The sequence below is a fragment of the Gallinula chloropus genome (genome assembly GCF_964237585.1).
Source record: "Gallinula chloropus genome assembly, chromosome: 21".
Taxonomy (NCBI): Eukaryota; Metazoa; Chordata; class Aves; order Gruiformes; family Rallidae; genus Gallinula; species Gallinula chloropus.
The window spans coordinates 741,688-765,709 of NC_140106.1; the positions used below are offsets into that span (position 1 = coordinate 741,688).

A 24,022-nucleotide genomic window follows, 5' to 3' on the forward strand; every position below is an offset into this window, starting at 1 on the left:
TTAGGACCATTCCGTTGTCTTTGAAGCTGTAAGCCCCAATGATTGGGCATTGTTAGGACCATCAGGCATTGTTAGGACCATACCCCTGCCAAAGAAAACCCTGAGCCCAAAGGTTATTTGGGCTGCTAGTGGCCTCCCAGGAAGGTTTCAGGCCAGGAACATCTTTTAGCACTTAAAACATTTGTTTTGGGGCTGTACCTGGACATTTATAGTTTCTAAGGTGGTACGTCCTGAAATTGATGTCAGGAGCTTTTAGGATTGTTCCCTTGGGTAGGAATCACAGAATCATGGAATCACAGAATCATAGAATCACAGAATGTCAGGAGTTGGATGGGACCATGAAAGATCTTCTAGTCCAACCTCCCCTGCCAGAGCAGGATCACTTAGAATAAATCTCACAGGAACACATCCAACGGGAATGAATGTCTCTGGAGAAGGAGACTTCACACCCTCTCTGGACAGTCTGTTCCAAGTGCTCCATCAGCCTCCCAGTGAAAAACGTTTCACCTTATATTCCCATGGAACTTCCTATGCTCCAGCTTGCACATATTGCCCCCTTGTCCTACTGCTGGCCATCACTGAGAAAAGCTTGGCTCCATCCTCCAAACTCACACACTTTATATATTTATAAACATGAATAAAGTCACTCTTCACTCTCCTCTTCTCCAAGATAAAGAGGCTGTCCTGTTTTTGGCTGGGATGGAGTTAATTTCTTTTCTAATAATAGATGGAATTCTGTGTCTGGGAGTTGGGATGAAAGCAGTGCTGATAGCACCCCGATGATTCTAATTGTTGCCAAGCTGTCAAGAACATTTTCAGTTGTTCCTATTTCCCTACTAACGAGAAGGGAGAGGATGCAGCCAGAAAAGGTGACCCGAACTGGCCAAAGGGGATATTCCATGCCAATTCCATCATGCTCAGCACAAAAGAGGGGGCTGGTCGGAGGAGGGGGAGGCAGCTCCAGGACGTGCAGTTTTTGGGACAGCTCTGGCTGCACGGCCTGAGTTGTGTGGTTTCGTGACAAACTGCATTGTGTACCACCAGTTTCATAGATTTTGCTACAAAGTCCTGTGATCATTGTTGTATCTCTCTTTCTGCTATTCTAGTAAACTATCCTTACCCCAACCTGCGAGGTTTTGTTTCCTTGGATTCAGGTTTTTTTTCCATTCCCTTCGCTCTCCCTCCCCCCCAACATGTCCCCCCACCCTCTTCCTTTTAAAGAACAAGCAACTGTGTGGTGTTTGGCTCTCAGCTGGGGCAAAACCACATCTACTAAAATCCAAAACAAATCTATTCCTAAAAACATGAAAATTCTTATAATAAAGTTATATTAATTGTCTCTTAAGCGGCATCTCCATCAATCTATTCAGCATGATTACATTTCATTGAATCAACAGGGCCAGCAATACGACAAAGAAGATGATGAGTTGGTTGCTGCTTAGAAACATCCAGTCTTCAGTTTCTACACGGCCTCCTTGGGTTCCTGGTTTCTCATGCAGTAGATGAGGGGGTTCACTGCTTGTGGAACCACCATGTAAAGAAATACCTCTACCAGGTTAAGTGGTCTGTGGAGACTGGACAGGGACCAATGGCTCCAGGTTGGAGCATAGGAAGTTCCACACCAAAATGCAGAAGAAATTTTCAAAGTCAAGGTGACAGAACCCAGGGACAGGCTTCCCAGTGTGTTGTAGAGTTTCCTTCTCTGCAGATATTCAACACCCATCTGGATGCCGACCTGTGAAACCTGTCCTAGGGACCCTGACTTGAAGGGGGTCTTGGACTTGATAATCTCTGCAGGTCCCTTCCAACCCCCAAAATTTTGTGAATCTGTAAATAGGGAAGAGATTGAGGGGGGTTTCAGGTAGGCAAACATCACAGCGCTGACAAAGGAGTCCACTCCCATGTAAGGAAGGCATGTGGAAAAGACTTTGTGCCATCCCTGCTCCGAGGGGAAACTCAGCACAGCCCTGAAGATCTGCACATAGGACACCACAATGAACACAAAACACCCAAAAGCTAAACAAGCTCTGGCCACAATTTCCCTGAGCGTGGCCCGTGAGCAAGAAACCTTGACGATCTGGGGGATCTTCTTCACAGAAGAACTGGTCAGCAGCATTGCCTTGGCAGAGGGGCAGTGAAAATATATTGGCTGTGACAATATATTTAATAAGAAATCAAAAATTATCTCTTGCTTTTTGCTGTCAGAGAAAGGAGTGAGAAAATGTAAGGAACTTTGCAGACAAGGTCGGTGAAGTAGGGGGAGAAGGTCCTCCCAGCCTCATTGCAGAGATTCCCTTGCAACCCACGCAGAAGACCATGGTGAATAAGGCTGTTCCCCTACAGCCCACGCTGGGTGATGTGGAACAGTGATTAATTGTGCAGCCTGTAGACATCACCGTGCTCAGGCAGGTGCAGACACCTGAAGGAGGCTGTGACCACCTAGGAAGCCTGTGCTGGAGCAGGTTTGCTGGCAGGACTGTGGAGGACCCAGGCTGGAGCAGTCTGTTGCTGAAGGAGGGCACCCCATTCAAGTGACCCACCCTGGAGCAGTTGGTGATGATCTGAAGCCATGTGGGAAGGACTCATGTTGGAGGGGTTCATGGAGGACTGTGGGTGGAATGCAATTCTAGAGCAAAGGGAGACTGTGAGGAGTCTTCCCCATGATGAGGGGGGGATGTGTGATGAACTGACCCCAACCCCCAATCCCTATCCCCCTGTGCCACTCAATCAGAGGAAGGAGAGCACTGGATGGGTTTATTGTTGTGTCAGGTTTATTCTCCCAGCTTCCACCTTTGAAACCGTTAGATGTAGAGAAATACCTCCCAAGCAAAATGTGTGTGGGCTGAAAAAGGTTTTGGGCACCTCCCCAGGGTGGGGATTAGAAGAATCAGTAACCTTGGGGTTCAGGGCTTTCATATTGAATGGAAAGGTCCTAACACTGCCTGACATCACTTTGCAGCTCTATCAGCATCAAGTTTCACAAATGCTCCATACCCAGCAACAGCACCCAAACAACATCTGCGAGGGATGAAGGATCTTACTGGCCTGAAAACTCCCTCACTAGGAGCACCAGTAACCTTGGGGCTGAGGCCTTTCCTAGCCAAGGGAATGGTTGTAACAGTGTCTGACATCATTTTCAAACTCTACCAGCGCTTGACCTTTTGTTACATCTTCTCTTCCCCATGCAGCTGAGGAGGGGGAGAGATAGAGCAGCTTTGGTGAGCACCACACATTCAACAAGGTATGGAAGAGGAACAAATCCATGGGCATGTGGAGTCAATGGTCGTAGGCTGCAGTAATGATCATGACACTCTTGCCCAGAGGAGCAGCCAGGTAGATGCCCAGGAAGAGGCAGAAGTGCAGGAGCTGCAGCTCCCATGTGTCTGCAAAGGGCAGGAGGAAGAACTGGGTGATGGAGCCGCTGTTGGACATCTGCTGACTCTGGTATGGGAAAGTGTTGCAGAAGTAAAAGACAGGAGGGAAAAGAGATTTATGACGACGAAATTAAAATGCTTCATTTGTGTCACAAACTCCTAGGTATGTATGAGGAGCAGAAGCCTCTGGCATGGGCTCCCAAAGAGTCATTCCTGGTCTTCAGTTTTGGGTACGCTCAAATGGGGGTGACACACATTTTCAATCAGATGAAGTCCACTCTCATGGAGAAGGGGATCTTACAAACTTCTCTACACCCCCAGTAATTTCCCATGGGAGCTGGGACCAGCAGCTCCCAGACAAAAGGTGTCTATTTGTGCCTGGCAGGACTGGAGTAAGAGACCAGCATTGGAGTGTTTGAGGCAGACAGAGGCCAGAGCTTCATCCCCTTCAGTCCCCAGGGCTGGAGTGCAAGGAAGAGGGGTCTGGAGTGATGTGTCTGACTCCCTTCCTTTCACAGGGAGAGAGACCTCTCCCTGTCCCTGCCCTGGGGGTCCTGTCTTATGGGAAGACAAGGAAAGTAAACTCTCCTGAACCAGTTCTGGTTTGATCAGAAGAAAGGACTCTGCTGGACAGACAGATTATTCCCCAGATGAGGGAGGCAATATCAGAGAGGACTTCATTATATTTCCAAGTAAGTTCCTTGGAGCTCCAGGGACACCCTGAATGAGCCCAGGGCAGATGGAGTACGTGAAGCATTCATGTGGTCCTCTACTATGAGCTGGTCTGGGCTCCTGGGACAGTGGGAGCTCATGGCAACCCAGCAGCGCTGCATAGAGACAGCTCTGGCCAGGAGCAGTTTCTCTGCCAAGCACAAAGGGTTGGGGACACTGCCTGTAGGCACCGAGAGGAGACCTGTGAGGCTCAGAGAGCTGATGGCTGCTGAGAGCTCACTGGAGGAGAAATCTCAGCAGCACTCTGCCTGGTATGTCTGTGGGTGCCGGGCAATGCAGGTTCTGTTCCTGGAGGGATCTCCTAAAGCTGGGACATGGGGCAGTGTGTGGGGTCTGTCAGGAGGACAGGTTCTCTCTAGGACCAGAAAGTGCTGCCTGGAAGGGATGTTCTGCCCCATCAGAGGGACAGGGCAGGACAGCTGTCTTCTCCTGGGCATGGTTGTAGAGGTGTGAAGCAGCATGTGTACCCAGGGGTGCCCAGGGCTGTCCGTGTGAGCAGGGTCCCTGCGCCCCGGGGGCTGTGTGCTGGGGCAGGGACTCTGCTGCTACCAGGGTCAGCACTAGGGCTGTCTGGTGAGATTTGCACAGGGAAATGGAGAGTGCGAGGAGTGACCCAGGGAAGAGGAGCATAAGATTGTTCTGCAGTAATAATGTGCTGCATGGGTCATGTCTTCTCCTAGCTCCATCTGATCCCTTAGAAATTCCAATGGGACACTGAAGAACAACATCAAGGAAACATTTTCCTGTAGGTTGAGTCTTTGCTTTGACTTTTCCTCTCCTGTGGGCTGTGCTGACTGTTGTAGATGACAACTTACTTCTCACCTCAGTCATAGCCAATGAAATCTCGATTCTCATTAAGTCTTAGGAGCTTCACCTGAGCCCTGCACACACAGAGGTTCCCCGGGGCAGTGCCCTGATGCCAGGAGGGGTCTGCAGAGCAGAGCTGAGCACAGCGCAGGTGGGATGAGGTCTGTGAGCACAGAGCAGGAGGTGACTTGGGCAAAGAAAAGCAGCTGCAGGGATAGATGCAGGCAGCAGAGACATTATCAGGGAGGGGGATGGAGCTGCTCACAGAAATGTCCTGGCAGTGGGGATGTCGGACCTCCCTGACATCCCCCACATTGCTGACACTTTCCTACAGCAACCCCCTTGTTTCTGCCACCCAGCACAGACTCTACACTCAGAGATCCAGAGTTTCAGTGTGTTCTCCTTGCCAGCTCAACCCCAGTGAGGAGAAACCCCTGAGTGCCTGTCTGTCTGTCCCTGTCCTTATAGACTTGGCTGCAGCATTTCTTGCTTTTTCCCCTCCTGTCTTTGCTGCCTTTGTCCCACTGTTACCTGCAGCACTGGGCACGTCCATAGGTGGGGCTGGCACTGAGCTGACCCTCATCTCAGGACCCCCAGTTCCTAACCCAGCTGACCCTCTTCCCATCAGTGGCACACTCAAGCCAGTAAAAAACAGACCTCCCAAAAGGGACCTGCCAAAAGTCTTCCTGAATACAGAGAGTCAATTTGAGGCCATTCCATAAGTAGTGGAAGGGATTTTCCTCAAAAAAGATTGCTTATTTCTCACTGCCTTTCCTCCTTGGTCAGGTCTCCACACTTGACAGCAGCTGATGTCCAACAGCAGCAGCTCCATCAGCCAGTTCCTCCTCCTGCCCTTTGCAGACACACGGGACCTGCAGCTCCTGCACTTCTGGCTCTTCCTGGGCATCTACCTGGCTGCTCTCCTGGGCAATGGCCTCATCATCATCACCATAGCCTGTGACCACCACCTCCACACCCCCATGTACTTCTTCCTCCTCAACCTCGCTGTTCTGTGCTCTCTTTGCATTATATCTGCTTCCACAGAGTCATAATTTTCCTCATTTTTTCCCTTTTATTAATAAAAAATTTACAAGCATATTTTCATCAGCTGAACAACTCGAGTACTTGTCTGTAATGGTAATGCTTTCCCACCATGACAGGACGGGACAAGGACAGTGTACTGACAAAATTCACCGTGAATGTAGAACAATAATGGCCAGTTACACCCACACCCAGTGCTAACACAGGGTACCTTATTTACCTGAAAATTAGAGAGTACTGCCTGAAAGAAAGACAGACAGACCGGCTCTTCTTGAGGCAGCAAGCCCATACCCTTCCCCAACCAGCTTCTTTTATGTGCAAGTGGTGTCAAGTGGTATGGAAAACAACCCAGGTGAACTCAGATCACCTGTGGTGGCTGCTTCGGGAGGTGAGCTCTGGCCCGGCCAGAACCAGGACATTATCCAGCCCTTTTTCCACACCATCTACATCATGGGCGGATCTTACATGTTCAGAGTATTGGGGACATTCATAACATCATTGATCTGTTATGTAGAACATCTGCCATGGACAGATTTAGTTATACACCAAAAATTTAGTGGCTATCCTTTCCTAGAGCTAAACCCCCTTGAGGTACACACTGGACTTCCCCATCCTTTCACATCTCCGACCAAGTGCACCCAGGTCCCTGAGCAAAAGCAATCCCGTGAATGGGTTTGCCTTTGTCTGAAGAAGGAACATCCCAGAGTGTCTTCCCCAACAGGTTTTTCATGTGTAATACAGGGACTTTATGCCCCTCAAAGGTCTGTTGAAGACTGCGGTGGTTTGGCCCTGGCTAGAGGCCAAATGCCCATCAAAATCCCCCTATCACTCCCCTTTTCATCCAGAAAGGGGAGAACATAGATAGTAGGAGGCTTAGGATCTGAGATAAGGACAGAGAGGTATCACCCTGCTGTTAGTGTCATGGGCAAAACAGACTCAACACAAAATAAATAAAGAAAACTAATTTATTACACTACAGCTACACAAGCAGTGACGCCAGAGTCAGGTAGTGAGAAGAGTGGCCAAGTCTTCAAGCACCTTCCCCCATCCCTCCCTTCTTAGCAGACTTCACTTTAGTCATGATTTTTCTCCCATCATCCCCCCCACAGTGGCACAGGGAGGGACAGGGACTGGGGAAATGGGGTTTCAGTCAGTTCCTCCAAAATGTTTTCCTTCTTAGCTGGGGGGGTGGAAATCCACACTCCCTTCCCCTGCTGCACTCTTCTCTCTCTCTCTCTCACTCTCTCTCAAATCTTCTTAAAACTTCTCTTAAATCTTCTAGGGAGATACCATGACAAAAGGTTTCCACCACAACACCCACGCATCAAGGCAGTCTCAGACATGACTAGCTGGAGAACTGGTCACAAGGAGAAGAATTTGGTCATTCTGGGGGATGCCATAGCAGTCAGAGGTGCTGAACTGGAATCTGGCCATGAGCACATTGGGCTGCACTGGGAGGAATGTGGCCACGCAGACAAGGGCCCTTCTTGTCCATTTGGACTCAGCACAGGTGAGGCCACCTCTGGAGCAGTCAGTCCCAGTGTGGGCTCTCCAGTCTGGAGGAATGGGGAGGAACTGAAAGAAAGTGGGCAGAAAGTCTGCCAAGATACAGTTAGGGGTCTTGTATGGAGAGGCTGAGAGACCTGGGCATCTTTAGCCTGCGGAAGGGGAGCCTGAGGGCAGCCCTCTTGTGCTACGTGAAAAGAACATAAGAAAGGAAGTGTTGCCGTTCGCGGCGTGGCGACCTGGTTCAGTAACGGCACGGCGGCCACCCTCTGGCCAATCGGGCCATCAGCACGCAGACACCAATGTGGTGGACGGCAAATGGCATTTAATGGTGACAACAGCCTTATATAGCTTAGATTTATGATGTCACTTCTGCCCGCTTACATCATAGGCTTAACGCTATTGGCTACCTGAGAAAGTCTTGAAAGGGTCCTGGAAGGGTCCTACCTTTCCGTACAGCACAACATCTTCCAACCGCTGGACCCTAACTACCTACATCTCCCTTCCCCCCCCCACCCCTTATGCTTATTTAAACTACTGAAAGTGCCAAGTGGCTTACAACACTGATAGCTTATAGCAATGATTACATCTTATAATACTGATGGTATAAGGCACACTACGTAAATGATAGTCAGAGGTAATATGAATAGTAGTTTGTACTAGAGACAACTACAAGATAGTAAAGATAGTACTTATAAGTTACATTCTTAAAGCATCTGTTGGTTGTCTAGAAAGAAAATGTTAACCTTCTCTAACCAACTCTTGACAGGTCTCGCTGTCGTGTCACTAGAGAGGCCACTCCCGTGGCTGTGCCAGCTACTCCCAGGCCAAGCAGTGTTGCTATTGTCACAGTTGTCAGTATTTCTCTCTTTTGGAGTCTGTTGTCAACTTCTCCCCAATGATAGTATATTTCTTCATCCAAATGATATAGGACCCCAGGAACAATCCAAATTTGTGCACAAAAGTCAGTTGCAGGGTTGAAACGCTCAAGGGACACACAGGGGGTTAGACCTGTCTGATAACAGATCCACATCCCTGATGCTGATGGAATTGCCCATTTATAGGTTCTATCAATTGCAACGGTTTCTGCACAGACCCCACTGTTCCAGCTCGCTAAGGTGGCATTGCCAAAACATATGCCTTGGCCTCTAACCTGGTTCAAAGGGATTCCTCTCCGTGGTGTATCCCACTTGCACTGAGTCGGATTATCGTCCGATGAATAGCTAAAAGGAGTGTCGAGGGCAATGCCCTCATAGAAAGGAGGATAGACATCATAGCATAACCAACATGAACTTGTGAGATTTGGGTTGGATTGATTCAATGACCTAAAGGTAGCATCCAAACACAAAAGAATTGTTTATCTGTCAAATGGTGAGAGTGCATGACCGATTTACCTAAGGAGACCATTTGCTTAGCTGGTAGGGGACTGGTTGGGACAGAAGTGGGAATTGGCAGGTTGTCTTTTCCTTGCTGATTATTGCTTTTGATTATGACATTGGGATCGATTGCTGAGATGCTTCTTAGCTCCTGTTTTTTAATAAAAAACAGTCCTCCCCTATCCTTGCCAGATTCCCAGTACCTAAATCCCCAGGTTTTACTGACAGCCCATCCCAGGTCATTTTCATTGGTTACATTTAACATAAGATATTCACATAACTCTCTATCCTTAGGTTTTATTGCCATCTGAATCCTCAAAGTTCTCACCCATGTTTGATCTTTGTATCTAAGGCATTTGTGAGGTCCGAATTGAACCTTTAGGTACTTATCCAGTCCTGCTCCTGGTTTCCAGTCAGAGGCTACGGTCTCACATCCTCAAGAAGGACGGTAGTAGTGACTTGGGGAGTTGCAATGAGATTTGCCAGGATTAAAGCTAGGACACAAATAGTACCTCACATCACTTAAGCAAGGCTTCACTGGGACTAGGTCACAGGGGGACACCTCAAAGCTCGGGGGCCCTGAGGTGACGATCTTTTGTAATATTTTCGAATCCTCCCATCTTCCTAGCACCCATTCCCATGGTTCATGTTCATACAAACCCATAGGTGGTACGACAAACCCTAAAAGTAAAATCACACAGAACCATCTCTGCACTTCCCCACGGAGGTTGTTTCGCCGTTTTTTTGATTCTGCCAGCGTGGAACCTCCAAGTGCAAGCAGGGTGTTTGCTGACTTGTTGTCCTCCTTTGTCTCCAGGGTGTACAGGTCACAAGGGCATCCGATGATCTGATCCTGTGGATAAAAACTCACAGTTTTCATTAGTTTTATTCCGGAGGTCTGGCTTAATAGATTTAAGTGGACACCACTTAATTCTACAATCTTTTTTAACAGCAGCATAGCCTTGTCCCGTAAGGACCAACCTCCACCCTTGTTCCCATTCCCCTAGTTCATTCCTGATTACAACCAGTGGGCCTTCTTCTAACACTCGTGTGGCCCAATGTTTTTAATTGCGGCTATTCACTTCCTCTCCCCTGGGGAATTGGTTTAGTGCTAATAGAGCAGTTGCCAACAGGCGTGCTTGATCTCCTAAAGGAATAGTATTTGTAAAACCTTCTGCCTTCGCTAACACTTCTAACTTAGATTTTAATGTCTGATTCGCCTGTTTGACTATGGCTTGACCTGTGCTGTTATACAGAATCCCGTATGTCAGGGTGATACCCCATTTGTGAGCGGATGCCTGAACTGATTTAGAGACCAAGTTTGAGCCATTGTCTGTCTTAATTTGATTAGGAATGCCGAGCCATGCCATGGCTGTTAGCCAGTGCTGGATGGTCGCTTTGGAGTCGACCTTAGAGTGTTGTGTAGCCACAATTACTCCACTGTATGTGTCTACAGTTACCGCTAGCCACGTTCGAGGTTTCAGCAGCTGACAGAGCATAAAATCCGTCTGGTGATTTCTGTCAGTGAGGGCACGTGGCTACCACGTGTTTCGCCTCTGTGACTGAGATCCCACATCTCTTTGCTAGCGCTTTAGCTCCAATATGGAGAGACTCGTGTAGCTGACGAGTGTCTCTTAGCGTCCACAACCCTTTTGCAGCTGTGTCTGCTTTGTCATTGCCTGTTTGGAAAAACCCGTTTACCGGGCTGTGGCTGTTGATGTGGATGACAGATACGGCGCTCTTTCGAGAAGCAAGTGCTTCTTCTAGCATTAATGCAAGTGCAGATGTTGACACACCAGGCCCTGACATGGTTAAGCAAAGCTTGGCTGTGAACACTGAGTCAGTCACTATGTTGAGATGCTCTGTTGGAAACAGTCCGTACGCCAGCACGATGGCCATTGCTTCTAGCTGCTGTACTGAAAGTGCATAGTCAGTCATTTTAACACAGTGCCATTTTTCTTCTGCTTGCCATACCGCAGCCGCTGTTGAGGTTGCTGAGGATGCATCTGTAAAGACCATTGGTCCCTGTTGGGGTCGGTCCAGGACCTTTTGTGGAAGCTCGATGTCGATAACCGTCAGCATCTGAGTCCACAGCGGCTTTGTAGCGTACCCGATTTCTCCGCCAAATCCGGCTAATGCGATAGCCAGGTACTCTGACATTGCCACTAACTGCGCTGGGAGCTGTTTGCGGAAGGGTAGGTATATCCTGGCTGGTTCGATGCCCAGGTGTCTTAGGGTAAGTTTTCTGCCTTTCATGATGAGGTTACCGAGGCATTCGACTGCTGGTGAGAATGCACACGACGACTTCCCCAGGACTACCCACTGTATCAGTTGAGCTTTTTCAGGGGGGCCTTGGGCTAGTGCTCCTACTCCCCCTCCCTCTGAGAAGCATACATACAAATCAAGTGGTAGGTCTGGGTTCCATCTGGTGAGTGGGCTTGATGATATCTGTTGCTCGATAAAATCAAGAGAGTTCATTGCCTCTGCTGTCAAAGATTTTTGCTCCCATGGGTTTTTTCCCTTTAAGAGATCGTACAGGGGATTCATGATTTCTGGAGGGATCAGGACGATGTTACAGAGCCATTGCAAGGATCCCACTGACCGCTGCATATCATGGAGCGTTTTGATGTTTCGGCAGATTTTTATTAGAGGTGGGGTTACATAGGAACTTGTTATCCCCACTCCCAGGAAACTTACACATGGCCCCTTTTGATTTTTGCGCTCGCGATTTCAAACCCGTTTGATTTCAGAGTCTCTGAGACCATTGTGACTAACTGGTCTACCTGACTTCCTGCTGGTGCAGCGATCAGGATGTCGTCCATGTACTGAATGATGGTCGCAGTCAGATCACTGTGCCGGACCGGTGCCAGTGCTCGACCCACCGTGATCTGGCAGATAGTGGGCGAGTTGATCATTCCCTGAGGCAGCACCTTCCGCTGGAAGCACAGATTAGGGCGTTGGCTGTTTGGGAACGCGACAGAAAAAGCAAACCACTCACTGTCCTCCTCATGCAAAGGTATAGAGAAAAAACTGTCTTTAATGTCAAGGATGGCACAAGGTTGCCCATTCAGTATCATACAGTTCATGGGCAGCAGTGTTTGGACAGGACCCATAGGTTGAATTGTCTTATTTACTTCCCGCAGATCATGTAGGAGGCAAAACCCCTCACCGGTTCATTTGGGTATTACAAAAACTGGAGTGTTCCATGGGCTAATAAATGGCTCTATGTGACCTCGTTGTAGCTCGCGGTCAACTAGCTTGAGAAGCTCATCCATTTGAGGTTTTGGCAGGGGCCACTGCTCGACCCACACCGGGTCAGATGATTTCCATGTTAGCTTAATTGGTGGGAGTGGGTATACTGCAGTGGCCCTTACTATAAATTTGTTACCCTGGCTTTCAATAGGGCTAAAGCGTCCCTTCCCAACAAGGGTGGGACTCCTGACATGACATATGGAAAGAGGGTGATGTATTTTTCTGGTCCCTTTTCAGTATGGAGTGTGATTGCTATCAATTGAGCGCTCTTTCTGGCTTGAGTTAATCCCCCAACTCCTCCCACCATGGGGGCATTTTCCATTTTCAAGTGTGGGGGCCAGTGCGTTTCGGGGATGACTGTGACGTCTGCTCCGGTGTCAATTAAAAAGGGAACACTGATGGTGGTGTCATCTAAAGTATTGTAAAGGGAGCAGACTCCCCACACCACCAGCGGGTCATCACGTTTTACAGCCAGGGCCACCCTGGGGTCCTGACCCCAGAGGGTATTCCCTGCTGTCCCTGAGGCAAAGGCAGGTCTGCCTGCAGTGTTGGTTTGGCTATATAATTGGTCACTTCTTGAGGTGGCAACGAGTTTGGAATTGCCTTGCCCCATCTGTGGCTGATATAATTGGGACGCCTCATGTCCCACTCGGGAGAGAACTGGGTGCGGCCCGAAAGTTTCCCTGATTGTTACCCCCGCAATCATTGGCAAAATGTCCCCTCCTTCCACAAGCCCAGCAGTGTCCCCTGGGCCGAGTTTGGCAAGGGGGGAGCACTATTGGCGGATTTCCAGACTGAGGGCAATTTCTCCCGATGTGGCCTGCCTGACCGCATTTAAAACACACCACTGCATTGGCTACCAGGGCGTGAACAGCTGCCTGGATTGGAATTAAATGTTCTTCCCTCGCAACATGGTTAATCATGTCCGCAATATTTGACCCTGCTGGTAGTGATCGGAGAATTTCTTTGGTTGGCGAATTACACTGCTGACGTAAGCATTCTGCTATGACCGGGCCTTTTGCTTCCAGAGGCAGCGCTGACGAGTCTACTGCTGCTTGGAGGCGATCCACAAATTGTGTGAAGCTTTCACTTTCGCTCTGCTTTATTGTGGCCCATGGTGATGGCCTAGTGATGGCTCTAGAGACTGCACTAATAGCTTCTCTGGCTGCACGAGTAGTTGCCACGACCTCAGGGGGCCGTAGGCCCTGTGCTTGTGCCTGAGGGGTAAGCATTGCTGGATCTGTACCCATTAGCTGCTGCAGAACATGATCGTCCCCAACTGCTTGGGCCAGTAGCCTCATAGAGTTCTCATCCCATTCTTGTTTAAAAATGATCATTCCTGCCCCGTTAAAAATCAGTCTACAAGTTTGTTTTATATCAAAGGGAAGTAGGTCGTCTCCTCCAAAAACCCCATCTATGAGCGTGGAGACCATGGCCAAATTAAGCCCATTATCCGCAATTGCTGTAACGATCGCTTGTGTATCCTTAGGGTTTAATGGCGAGTGAGCCCTGTGTGTCCCGGGCATCACCCAGACCGGGAACGCTAACGCGGCAGATGGTGCCCAGTCGGCACACGCAATTTGTATCTTTTTCCAATCCGTAAGAGGCATGTTTTCCCCTAATGATTCTTTTTTAATTTGGATGGGAATATTTGTGCTTTTGATTTTGCCGATTCTGATTTCCTGCTCCCCTTCTGAGCTGGAATCGTTTATGAGCCGCTCGCCCTGACTAGTATCCGACTCGGAGCCAGAACTCGACTGACCGGCCACTTCCGGTTTTCCCCTTCTTTTTGTCAGGCTCTGACCCTGCCCACCAGCTTTGTGGGTGGGTCTTTCTTCTTGCCCCCTCGACTCGCCCCTCCTCCTCTGCGGGTTCTGATTGGCTCTCCACCTATCACTCACGCTCTTGTCCCTTCCTTCTTTATTTCTACCGCCCTTCTCCTCCCCTTCCCTTTCACATGAGCTCGCCAGCTCTGGAATTTCCTCCCTTTTCGCGCCAAAAGTATTTTTGACCCGCCCTTCTTCTCCGCTGGCGCCATCTTGGAGAGCACGTGGTGGCGGCCATTTTTCCTGAGATTCTGATCTTTTAGCGGCAGCCCTAACCTCATCGGCTAGCCCACCCCAGAGAGATTTTGCTTGCTCCTGCCCCTCCGTAAGAGTTTTTCCTTGGTCCTGCCCCTCCGTAAGCGATTTTGCTCGCTCCTGCCCCTCCGTAAGCGGATCGGGGTTCGTGGATGGAGGAGGCTTATCGCCCTTTCAAACTTTGGGCTCAGCAGGCTTATCACTGTCTGGGGGCTGCAAAGTTTTTGTAGCCACCCTACCCTAGCCTTCCGGAGGGCCTGTACGACCCTCCCCCACGATTTCAGATTTTTCCCACTACCTGAGGACATAGTTTCCTCAGCCAAAGCATTAGTACACTTCCCCCACACCTTAGGATGGAGAATATCAACCGGCTGGTCATTGACCCCGATTTCTAAAAGTCTCGCAACGACGAGAGTAAAATCTTCAGCCTGACACTCAATACCCCACTGCGTACACAAACCCAATACGACCTTCACAAGGGCTTCCATCCTCCTTGCGGGTCCGAGGGCGTCCCCTCCCCCGGGCAGGTCCTGCCGCTCCGGCCACCGTTCACCTGACACAAGCGAGTCTCCCGGGTTCCGGCACCACTTGTTGCCTTTTGTTTAGGTCCGGCAACCTATTTCAGGAACGGCAACGGCGCCACACTCTGGCAGCACGGTCCATCAGCTCACAGACACCAATGTGGTGGACGGCAAATGGCGTTTATTAGCCAGAGGCACGGGGCTTTATACCCCAGGGCTGTGATGCCACCCCCATCCTCTCACCTTACCTGCTACTTGCTATTGGTTACCTGTGGAGGGGAGGGGTCTTACCTTTCCATACAGCGTGACATCTTCCGACCGCAAAGCCCTATCTACCGACAGCCAGGAAGTGTACACATGGCAGCAGAAGAGGTATTGACGTTCCCCTGTACCTGCATTACAGTCAGTCTGTCTCTTTCATCTCCCTCATCATACAGGTGTTTCCACTACTCCTGTTGATATGGCTGTGACTTAGGAAATCTTTTCAGGAGACTTGCAGGTCATAAGCTCTTCACAGGTTTCCACCTCCGCTTGCTCTTTGGTGATTCAGATGCCACTCGGCTCTCCAGTTTCTGCTTTGAGACTCTGAGAGTTGGAAGACATCCCATCATTCAGAACTCTAATGAACTGTTCTATCAGAAGGTCAGTGTGTTGATAAGTGACATTTCTGTGTATATGATTAAATTTTTTCTGGGGGAGAATCTCCTCTGGAAGCTGACCCCCTTCACACGCTGCTTGGCTGTAGCAGGCAGCTGAGGAGAGAGATTTCATGGTTATGAAACTGGATCATGTTGAACTGCTGTTTGTTGTCAGAGAAATCTGTCTGTGCCTGTGAGCACAGATGATGCCAGGAAAAGTGTTGGGAGTCCCAGGAGGCCAGGGAGGGAACTGCTGGGCTTGGGGAAGAGCAAGGTTCTCCAGACAGACTTGGATATGAAGAGACTGTCTTTCCTGCCTGTCCAGATCTCCTTAGGAGACCTCTGGACCAGCACCCATTGCAGCATGCTGATGAACTTTCTTCCATGATCTGAGATATGACAGAAACATTTTTTCCTTTGAAAAAATCCTCCATTGCAAAACTCCTTTGAAATTTTAATCACTCAAATAAAACCTCTCCAATTAGTCATACAAGTCTTATTTTTTTAATTAAAGTGAGTTTAAGAGACATGTTTGTAAGGGCTTTCTGTATGATTAATGAGCCCCATGGTGTCTTTTCTTCTGAGTCCAGAAACCTCAAGATACCAAATGGAGAATGAAGAAACCTCTCAAGAAGTCCAAGTCAGGAGTAATGCCCAAAGTACCTTGAAGCATTAACAGGCTCCATTGGGAGCCATTCCTGACAAAGCCTCCCCATGGGCTCCTTAGAGCAGACAACTGGAGGCCATGAGGTTAAACCCTTGCCTTTCTGGCCGTTGTCAGACTCATTTTGTCTTTAGCCAACTTTTGAGGTGTCGTGATTTCACAGTCTCCTTCCTCAGTAGAACATCTCTCACAGGGTTAAGCTTTGTGGAAGGTGAACCTCACTGGTGGCAGATTGCACTTGGCATAGAGTGAGGAGTGTTTAATTTAATGGTGAATCTTGTCAGGTTTCTTCTGTTGGTGGGAAAATAACTCCCTGTGTGCTGCCTGTGTGCAGCCAGTTCTCTAAGGAAAGCAGGGGAGCTGGTACAGAGGGGCTGTAATGCCCCACTGCAGAGTGCAGCAGAGAGACCTGATGTAAGGACATCTCAACTGACCCTTTTTCAGAGCAGTCCAGACATCCTTAGGAGACACCCTGGATCAATCTCAGTCAGAGGTTGTCACCTCTCCTCTACAGTGAAAATAATAACCTACACCCTTAAAAAGAAATCAATTTTGCTATGAGCTCCCTTTGAAACAGCTTCAATGATCTGTACATCTCTTGAAGACTTGAAGATAATTACATGAAGAGACACAGCTCGTTAGAGCTTGTTTTTTACTTTTAATGAGCCCTGGGGTGCATTTGGAGATGAGTCCTTGAAGCTCAGGTACTGAGAGGAAATTGCACAATAAACTCCATGTCAAAAGCAGAAGCCAAAGTACCCTGGAGTATTAATGAGTCCCGCTGAGAGCCATTGCTGGCTGAGCCTCCCCAGGGACTAGTTAGCACAGGTAATTGGAGGCCATGTTGGCTGGTAGGCAAAGGCAATGTACAAGCAGCTGAAAGGCTGAGCAAGCCCTGGGTTGGTTTGATAAAGCAGAAAGGCCAAGCCCTGACCCCCAGCTCCAGGGAAGACAGGTCCTGTCCCTCAGGTATTGCTCTGGTTCTTCCTGGGGCAGAACAACATGGGGTGTGTAATGATGATGGAAAGTACAACAGGATTAGAGTATCTAGACTTACTAGGGGTGTGTTAGGAGACACCAAGCCTCCCCCACCCCAGTTCCTTAGGACAACATTTCTCCTCATAGTAGGTCATCTCCATAGTGAAGAAAGAAAGACCAGGGAGACCGTACATTCCCAATCAGATTCAGGAGGAAACATAACATAGGAAAATGAGGACAATGCTGAGGTGCTTAATGAATTCTTTGCCTCTGTCAGAGGAGCAGTTGTACAGAGAGAATCCAATTCCCTGAGCTAGGAGACAGGGACATGGAGCAGAATGAGCCCACCTCAGTCCAGAAGGAGATGGTCCTGCTGCAGGAGATGTGCACAGATCTGTGGGGTTGAATGGGATACACCCAAGGGTGCTGAAAGAGCTGGTGGAGGGGTTCACCAAGCCACTTTGCATCAGTCCTAGCTGACTGGATCAGTCAATGTAACCCCCTATATAAGAAGGGACAGAAGGATGATCAGGGAAATTACAGGGCTGATACTTTGACTTCCGTGCAAGAGAAGCTGGCGGAGCAGATCATCCTGAGACGTATTATCCAGTTCATGAAGAACCCCCAAGTGATCAGGCCCAGTCAGCTTGGGTTCATAAGGACAGGTCCTATTTGACCAACTGGATATCCCTCTATGACAGGGTGACCTGCTTCTTGGACAAGGGAAGGGCTCTGGATGTTGTCTACCTCGACTTTAGCAAGGCCTTGGACAGAGTTTTCCACCACCTTCTCCTAGAGAAACTCGCTGCTGTGGCTTGGAAACTGTGGTGGTTCAGCCCCAAACAATGGCTGAGCACCACATGCTGCTCGCTCACTCCTGGAGGAGAAACAGACAGAGCCTCTTTGGGCTGGGATATGGATTTAGTCTAGGGGCATTGGAAAAGTTGGTCTTTCAAGATCCCCTTCCAACTCCTAAGGTTCTGTGATTCTACGATAGTTAACTGATAAAAGCACTATGAAAGAGGAACAATAACCGCCCTTGGCAAACAACAGTCACACCAGGTGGTATCACAGAGTACCCTACCAAACCAATGATAACAGAGTGCTATATGAGCTAAGAACCAACCAGATGCCCTGTCCCCACTCAGAGTGCCCTGGAGGAACCTAGAAGTGCCCCCCCCCCCTCCCCCAACCAGCACCTTTTATGGGGAAGTGATGTCACGTGGTGTGGAAAACAACCCGGGGTTATCTCACCTCACCTGTGCTGGCTGCTTGGGGAGGTGAGCTCTGAGCTGACCAGAACCAGGACACCCACAGTGCCTAGGAAAGCTTGTGTCTCCTTTTTGTTGGTTGGAGGAGACATTGCTGGATCAGTCCTTGACAGATGGTGGGGCTGTGTTTCCATCCCAGGGGCAGTTGATTCCAAGTGTACTGAATTCCCTTCCAAGTGACAGCAAACTGTGGCCTGTCCTCTGCTGCAACAGGACTCAAGGAGAAAGCATTTGCAATGTCGATTCTGGCATGGAATCACTTAGATTGGAAGAGACATTTAAGATCATCAAGGCCTAGTCCACCTATTGACCATGTCCTCAAGCAGAACATCTACACGTTTTAAATACCTCCAGCGATGGCGACTACACCACCTTCCTGGGAAGCCTTTTCCAATATTTGACTATTCTTTCAGTGGGGAAATATTTCCTCATATCTAACCTAAATCTCCCCTGGTGCAATTTAAAACCATTTCCTCTCATCCTATTACTTGTTACCTGAGCAAACTGACGGTCTCCTCCAGGGAGCTCTCCAACCACTCTGCCCCAGGCCTGTAGTGTTGCCTGGGGTTATTGTGACCAAAGTGCAGGACCTGGCACTCGGCTTTGTTGAGCCCCATAAAACTGGCCTGTCCTGGTTTTGGTCAGGATGGAGTTAATTTCATTTGTAGCAGTGGATGGAATGCTGTGTTTGAGAGTTAAAATGGGAGTAGTGCTGATAACACCCTGATGTTGTTAATTGCTGTCAGACAGTCAAGGACTTTCTCAGCTCTTCATGAGAAAGGAGGGGCGAAGCCAGGACAGGTGACCCAACTGACCAACGAGAGTATTCCATGCCAATTACGTCCTGCCCAGGATATCGGGGGCTGACGGGAGGAAGGCCTGGGGCGGCTCCGGGACGCGCGGTTCTTGGGGGACGGTCGCGTTCTGGGACGGCTCTGGGTGGCACGGCCTGAGTTGTGTGATTTGGTGAGAAACTGTATTGTGTATCAACAGCTTCATATATTTTTGCTCTACAGTCCTGTTAGTATTGTTATATTGTATCTTTCTGTTATCTTAGTAAACTATCCTTATCCCAACCCACGGGCCTCTTAATTTCTTGATTTTGGGGTTATTTGCCCCTTCCTTTTCCCTTCCCTTACCTCTTCCCCCACCACCACCACCTTCCCTTTCCCTGCTCTTTTCCTTTAAGGAGCAGGCAGCTGCGTGGATCTTGGCCCTCAGCCAGGGTGAAACCATGACATGGCCTTTGCCCATCAATCCAGCCTGTCCAGGTCTCTCTGCAGAGCCTTCCTGCCTCCCAGCAGATCAACATACCCCACACAAATTGGTGTCATCTACAAACTTGCTGAGGGTGCACTCGATCTCCTCATTCAGATCATTAAGATATATCTTAAAGAGGATGGCCCCCAGCACTGAGCCCTGGGGAATACCGCATGTGACCTGTTGCCAGCTGGACTTAACTCCATTCACCAAAACTCTCTGGGCCTGGCCATCCAGCTATTTTTTAACCCAGCAAAGAATATACCCATCTAATCCATGGGCAGCTAGTTTCTCTAGGAGGATGCTGCAGGAAACAGTGTCAAAATCTTTACTGGAGTCCAGGTAGACCACATCCACAGCCTTCCCCTCATCCACTAAGCAGCAGGTCACCTTGTCGTAGAAGGAGATCAGTTTCTTCAAGCACGATCGGCCTTTCCTAAATCCATGCTGACTGGGCCTGATCACCTGAGTGTCCTGCTTTTGTTGCATGATGACAAGCCTGTAGTTCCCTGGGTCCTTCCTCTGTCCATTTTTGTAGGTGGGCGTCACATGTTCCAGCTTCCAGTCAGGCAGAGCCACCTTGGTCAGCCAGGACATCTGGTAAATAAGGGGAAGTGGCAGGGCGAGCACTTTTGCCAGCTCCCTCAGTAACCTTAGGTGTATCCCATCTGGACCCATTGACTTGTGGGGATCTAAGTGGCTGAGCAGGTCACTAAAAATTATCCTGGGACTATGAAGGCTTAATGGGTTAACTTCCCATTCTCATTTTCCCACTCAGTGCTCTGGGAATCAGGAGGCCAACTGGTCCTACTACTAAAGCCTGAGGCAAAAAAGGCATTAAGTACCTGAGCCTTTTCTTCATCCTTCATCACAATGGTTCCCCCAGCATCCAAGAAAGGTGGGAGATTCTCCCTGGCCCTCCTTTTGTTATTAACATATTTATACAATTTCTTCCTGCAATCTTTTACAGTAGTGGCCAGATTGAGCTCTCTTTGGGCTTTGGCCCTCCTTGTTTTTTTCCTGCATAGCCTCACCTTAGCCCTGTACTCCTCCTGGGTCACCTTCCCTTTCTTCCAATAATTATATGCTCTCCTTTTCCTCCTGAGTTCCTGGCTCTCTGTTCAGCCAGGCCAGTCGTCTTCCCCCCTGACTTGAAATCCGGCACATTGGGATGGCTTGCTCCTGCTCCTTCAGGACCTCATTCTTGAGGATCGTCCAGTCTTCCTGAGCTCCTTTATTTTCCAACACTTTCTCCTTGGGGACTCAATCCACAAATTTCCTCAACAGGACAAAGTCCACCCTCCAGAAGTCCAGGGTGGTGGTTCTGCCACCCCTCTTCCTTCCCCAAGAATTGAGAACTCTATCATTTCATGATCACTGTGCCCAAGACAGCCTCCAAGCACCACCTCATCCACAAGACCTCTGTTTGTGAGCAACAGGTCGAGCAGGGCACCTTTCCTTGTTGGCTCACTCACCAGCTGCATCAGGAAGTTCTCTCCCACACAGTCCAAGAACCTTCTAGATTGACTCCTCTCTGCTGCGTTGTCTACCTAGGAGCTATCTGCTAGGTTGAAGTCACCCACAAGAAGAAAGACCAACAATGGTGATGCTACTCCCAGCTGGCTGAAGAATATTTCATCTACCTCTTTGTCCTGGTTGGGTGGTGTGTAAAAGACTCCCACCAGGATTTGCACCTTGCTGGCCTTCCCTCTAATTCTAACCCACAAGCATTCAACCTTATCATCACCCTCATTAAACTCCAGACAATCTAGACAATCCCAGAGACAGAGGGCTACCCCACCACCTCTCCTTTCTCACCTGTCCCTCTTGGTGACATTATACCCATCCATCACAGCATTCCAGTTGTGAGAATCATCCCACCAAATATCTGTGATGGCAACTAAGTCATAGGCTTCTCGACATACAGTTACTTTGAGTTCCTCTTGGGTTTTGCCCATACTGAGTACGTTGGTGTGCAGACATTTCAGGGACCAAGCCGAGCCCCCCCCATTTTTGCCTTAAAATCACCAACATCTTGAACACAACCTGAGGCAACACATGGAGGGACCATACCTGTACCCTTTCACTCCAAACATACTGTGTCCTTTCGCACTTTGTCATGGAGCAAGCCTGCTATATTCCCCTCCCCTGCACCCCCAATCTTGTTTAAAGCCCTGTCTGTGAGCCCTGCAAGCTCCTGGGCAAAGACCCTCCTTCCTCTATGAGAAAGGTGGTTCCCATGTGACACCTGTAAGTGTGGTGCCATGTAGGCCATCCCATTGTCAAAAACCCCATAATTGTTACGTGTGCACCAGCTCCAGAGCCATGTACTAATAGATTAGATCTGCCTATTCCATCCAATATCACTACCTGGTACTGGAAGGAGGGAGGAAAAACCACCTGGGCCCCAGATTCCCTCACTAGTCATCCAAGTGCCCTGAGGTCCCTCTTGATTGCCCTTGAAATATGTACTGCAGCTTCATCACTCACCCTCTACCCCCCTGCCATGGCAAAGCAGTAGTGGGTAGTAGTCTGAGGGACGTACCAGACGAGGAAGTTTCCTAGTGATATATCCTGTAGCAGGGAGTCTCCTACAATCTTTTCTTTCTTGTTGCTGTTGTAGTGATTCGAGGAGTATGTCTCTCTCACCTTGGGTACTCCTCTGGCATGGTCAAATCAGGAGCCACATTGTTCCCTTCCTGGTCCTCCACAGTAAGAGCCTCATATGTACTGTTTAGAGAAATCTGGGGAGGAGGCATGGGCAAGGAGGTGGTATTCTTCCTTCACACGGTTGTGGACTAGTTTCCACTCACTGTGCCCCTTTAAGTTCTTAACTTAAAGAGGGGGTTGATTCCACTTCCATCTCATCGGGTGTGTTTTCCGGTGATTGTCTCCTCTCTTGTTTCAGGGAGCTCAGGCTGTGGGTCCACCAATTTATCCCATGTTCTGACTCCCTGATGCTCCTTAGCTTGTCTACTTCCTGTCTTAGTTCTAGCAAGAGGTTGAACAGATACATGCCTGATGCAAAGAGAGCACAGTTGGTGCTGAGTCTGGGTCACAGAAGATTGTGACATACTGCATTAGGAATGGGATGAATGTGAACCATGTTATCATAGCTTAGAAAAACTAGAAAGGAAAAAAAAAGAGCATCAAACCAAAAATACTACAAATTCAGACTGGCCCTAACATAAGTTACATGGTCAGTGATATGCAGAAGAAGATAACCCTTTTATTGCTTAGAAACATCCAGTCATCAGTTTCCACATGGCGTCCTTGAGCTCCTGGTTCCTCATGCTGTAGATGAGGGGGTTCACTGCTGGTGGAAACACCGAGTAAAGAAATGCCAATACCAGGTCCAGAAAAAGGGAGGAGAGGGAGGGGGGCTTCAGGTAGGTAAACAGGCCAGTGCTGAGAAACAGGGAGATCACGACCAGGTGAGGGAGGCAGGTGGAAAAGGCTTTGTGCCGTCCCTGCTGCGAGGGGATCCTCAGCACAGCCCTGAAGATCTGCACATAGGACACCACAATGAACACAAAACACCCAAAAGTTAAACAGGTGCTGACAACAATGAAACCAATTTCCCTGAGGTAGTCATCTGAGCAGGAGAGCTTGAGGATCTGGGGGATTTCACAGAAGAACTGGTCAACAGCATTGCCATGGCAGAGGGGCAGGGAAAATGTACTGGCTGTGTGCAGCACAGCATTGAGAAACCCACCCCCCCAGGCAGCTGCTGCCATGTGGACACAAGCTCTGCTGCCCAGGAGGGTCCCGTAGTGCAGGGGGTTGCAGATGGCAACATAGCGATCATAGGCCATGACAGTGAGGAGGGAAAACTCTGAACCAGCCAAGAAGAAAACCAGGAAGACCTGTGCAGCACATCCCAAGAATGAGATTGCCCTGGTGTTCCACAGGGAATTGGCCATGGATTTTGGGATTGTGGTGGAAATGCAGCCAAGATCCAGAACAGATAGGTTGAGGAGGAAGAAGTACATGGGGGTGTGGAGGTGGTGATCACAGGCTATGGTGATGATGATGAGGCCATTGCCCAGGAGAGCAGCCAGGTAGATGCCCAGGAAGAGGCAGAAGTGCAGGAGCTGCAGCTCCCGTGTGTCTGCAAAGGGCAGGAGGAGGAACTGGCTGATGGAGCTGCTGTTGAACATCTGTTATTCGTGGGCATGGAGACCTGTACATAGAAGAACAGGCAGTGAGAAGTTAGGGAACACTTCTTCGAGGAAAACCTCATCCAGTTCTATCAGAATACCCTCAGATTGACTCTCTGGATTCAGGAAGACTTTTGTCAGGTCCCTTTTGGGAGGTTTGTTTTGTGCTGCCTTGAGTTTGACACTGTTGAGAGGAGGGTCAGATGTGGCTCTGGAGAACTCTGTCCTGCCTGGCAGCAGTCAGTAAACAGAAGAATGGTGTGATCTCAGACTAAATCCCCTGTCCATAGGAATGAGCTTTTCAGCACTGTCACTCCAGTTTCACCCAAGGACAGAGCAGAGCTTTGGAGCTTTGGTTTTC

The 24,022-nt window shown here is 49.2% G+C and overlaps 1 protein-coding gene across 1 annotated transcript; it reads right to left on the reverse strand.

The window, feature by feature from the left end:
- Positions 1–22,737: 22,737 nt before the first annotated feature.
- Positions 22,738–23,661, reverse strand: LOC311199814 (olfactory receptor 14A16-like; the record flags this gene model as incomplete). The annotated part of the gene is made up of 1 exon (XM_084273951.1): positions 22,738–23,661. One exon carries the CDS (start codon positions 23,659–23,661, stop codon positions 22,738–22,740), a length of 924 nt encoding a protein of 307 aa, XP_084130077.1.
- Positions 23,662–24,022: the final 361 nt, after the last annotated feature.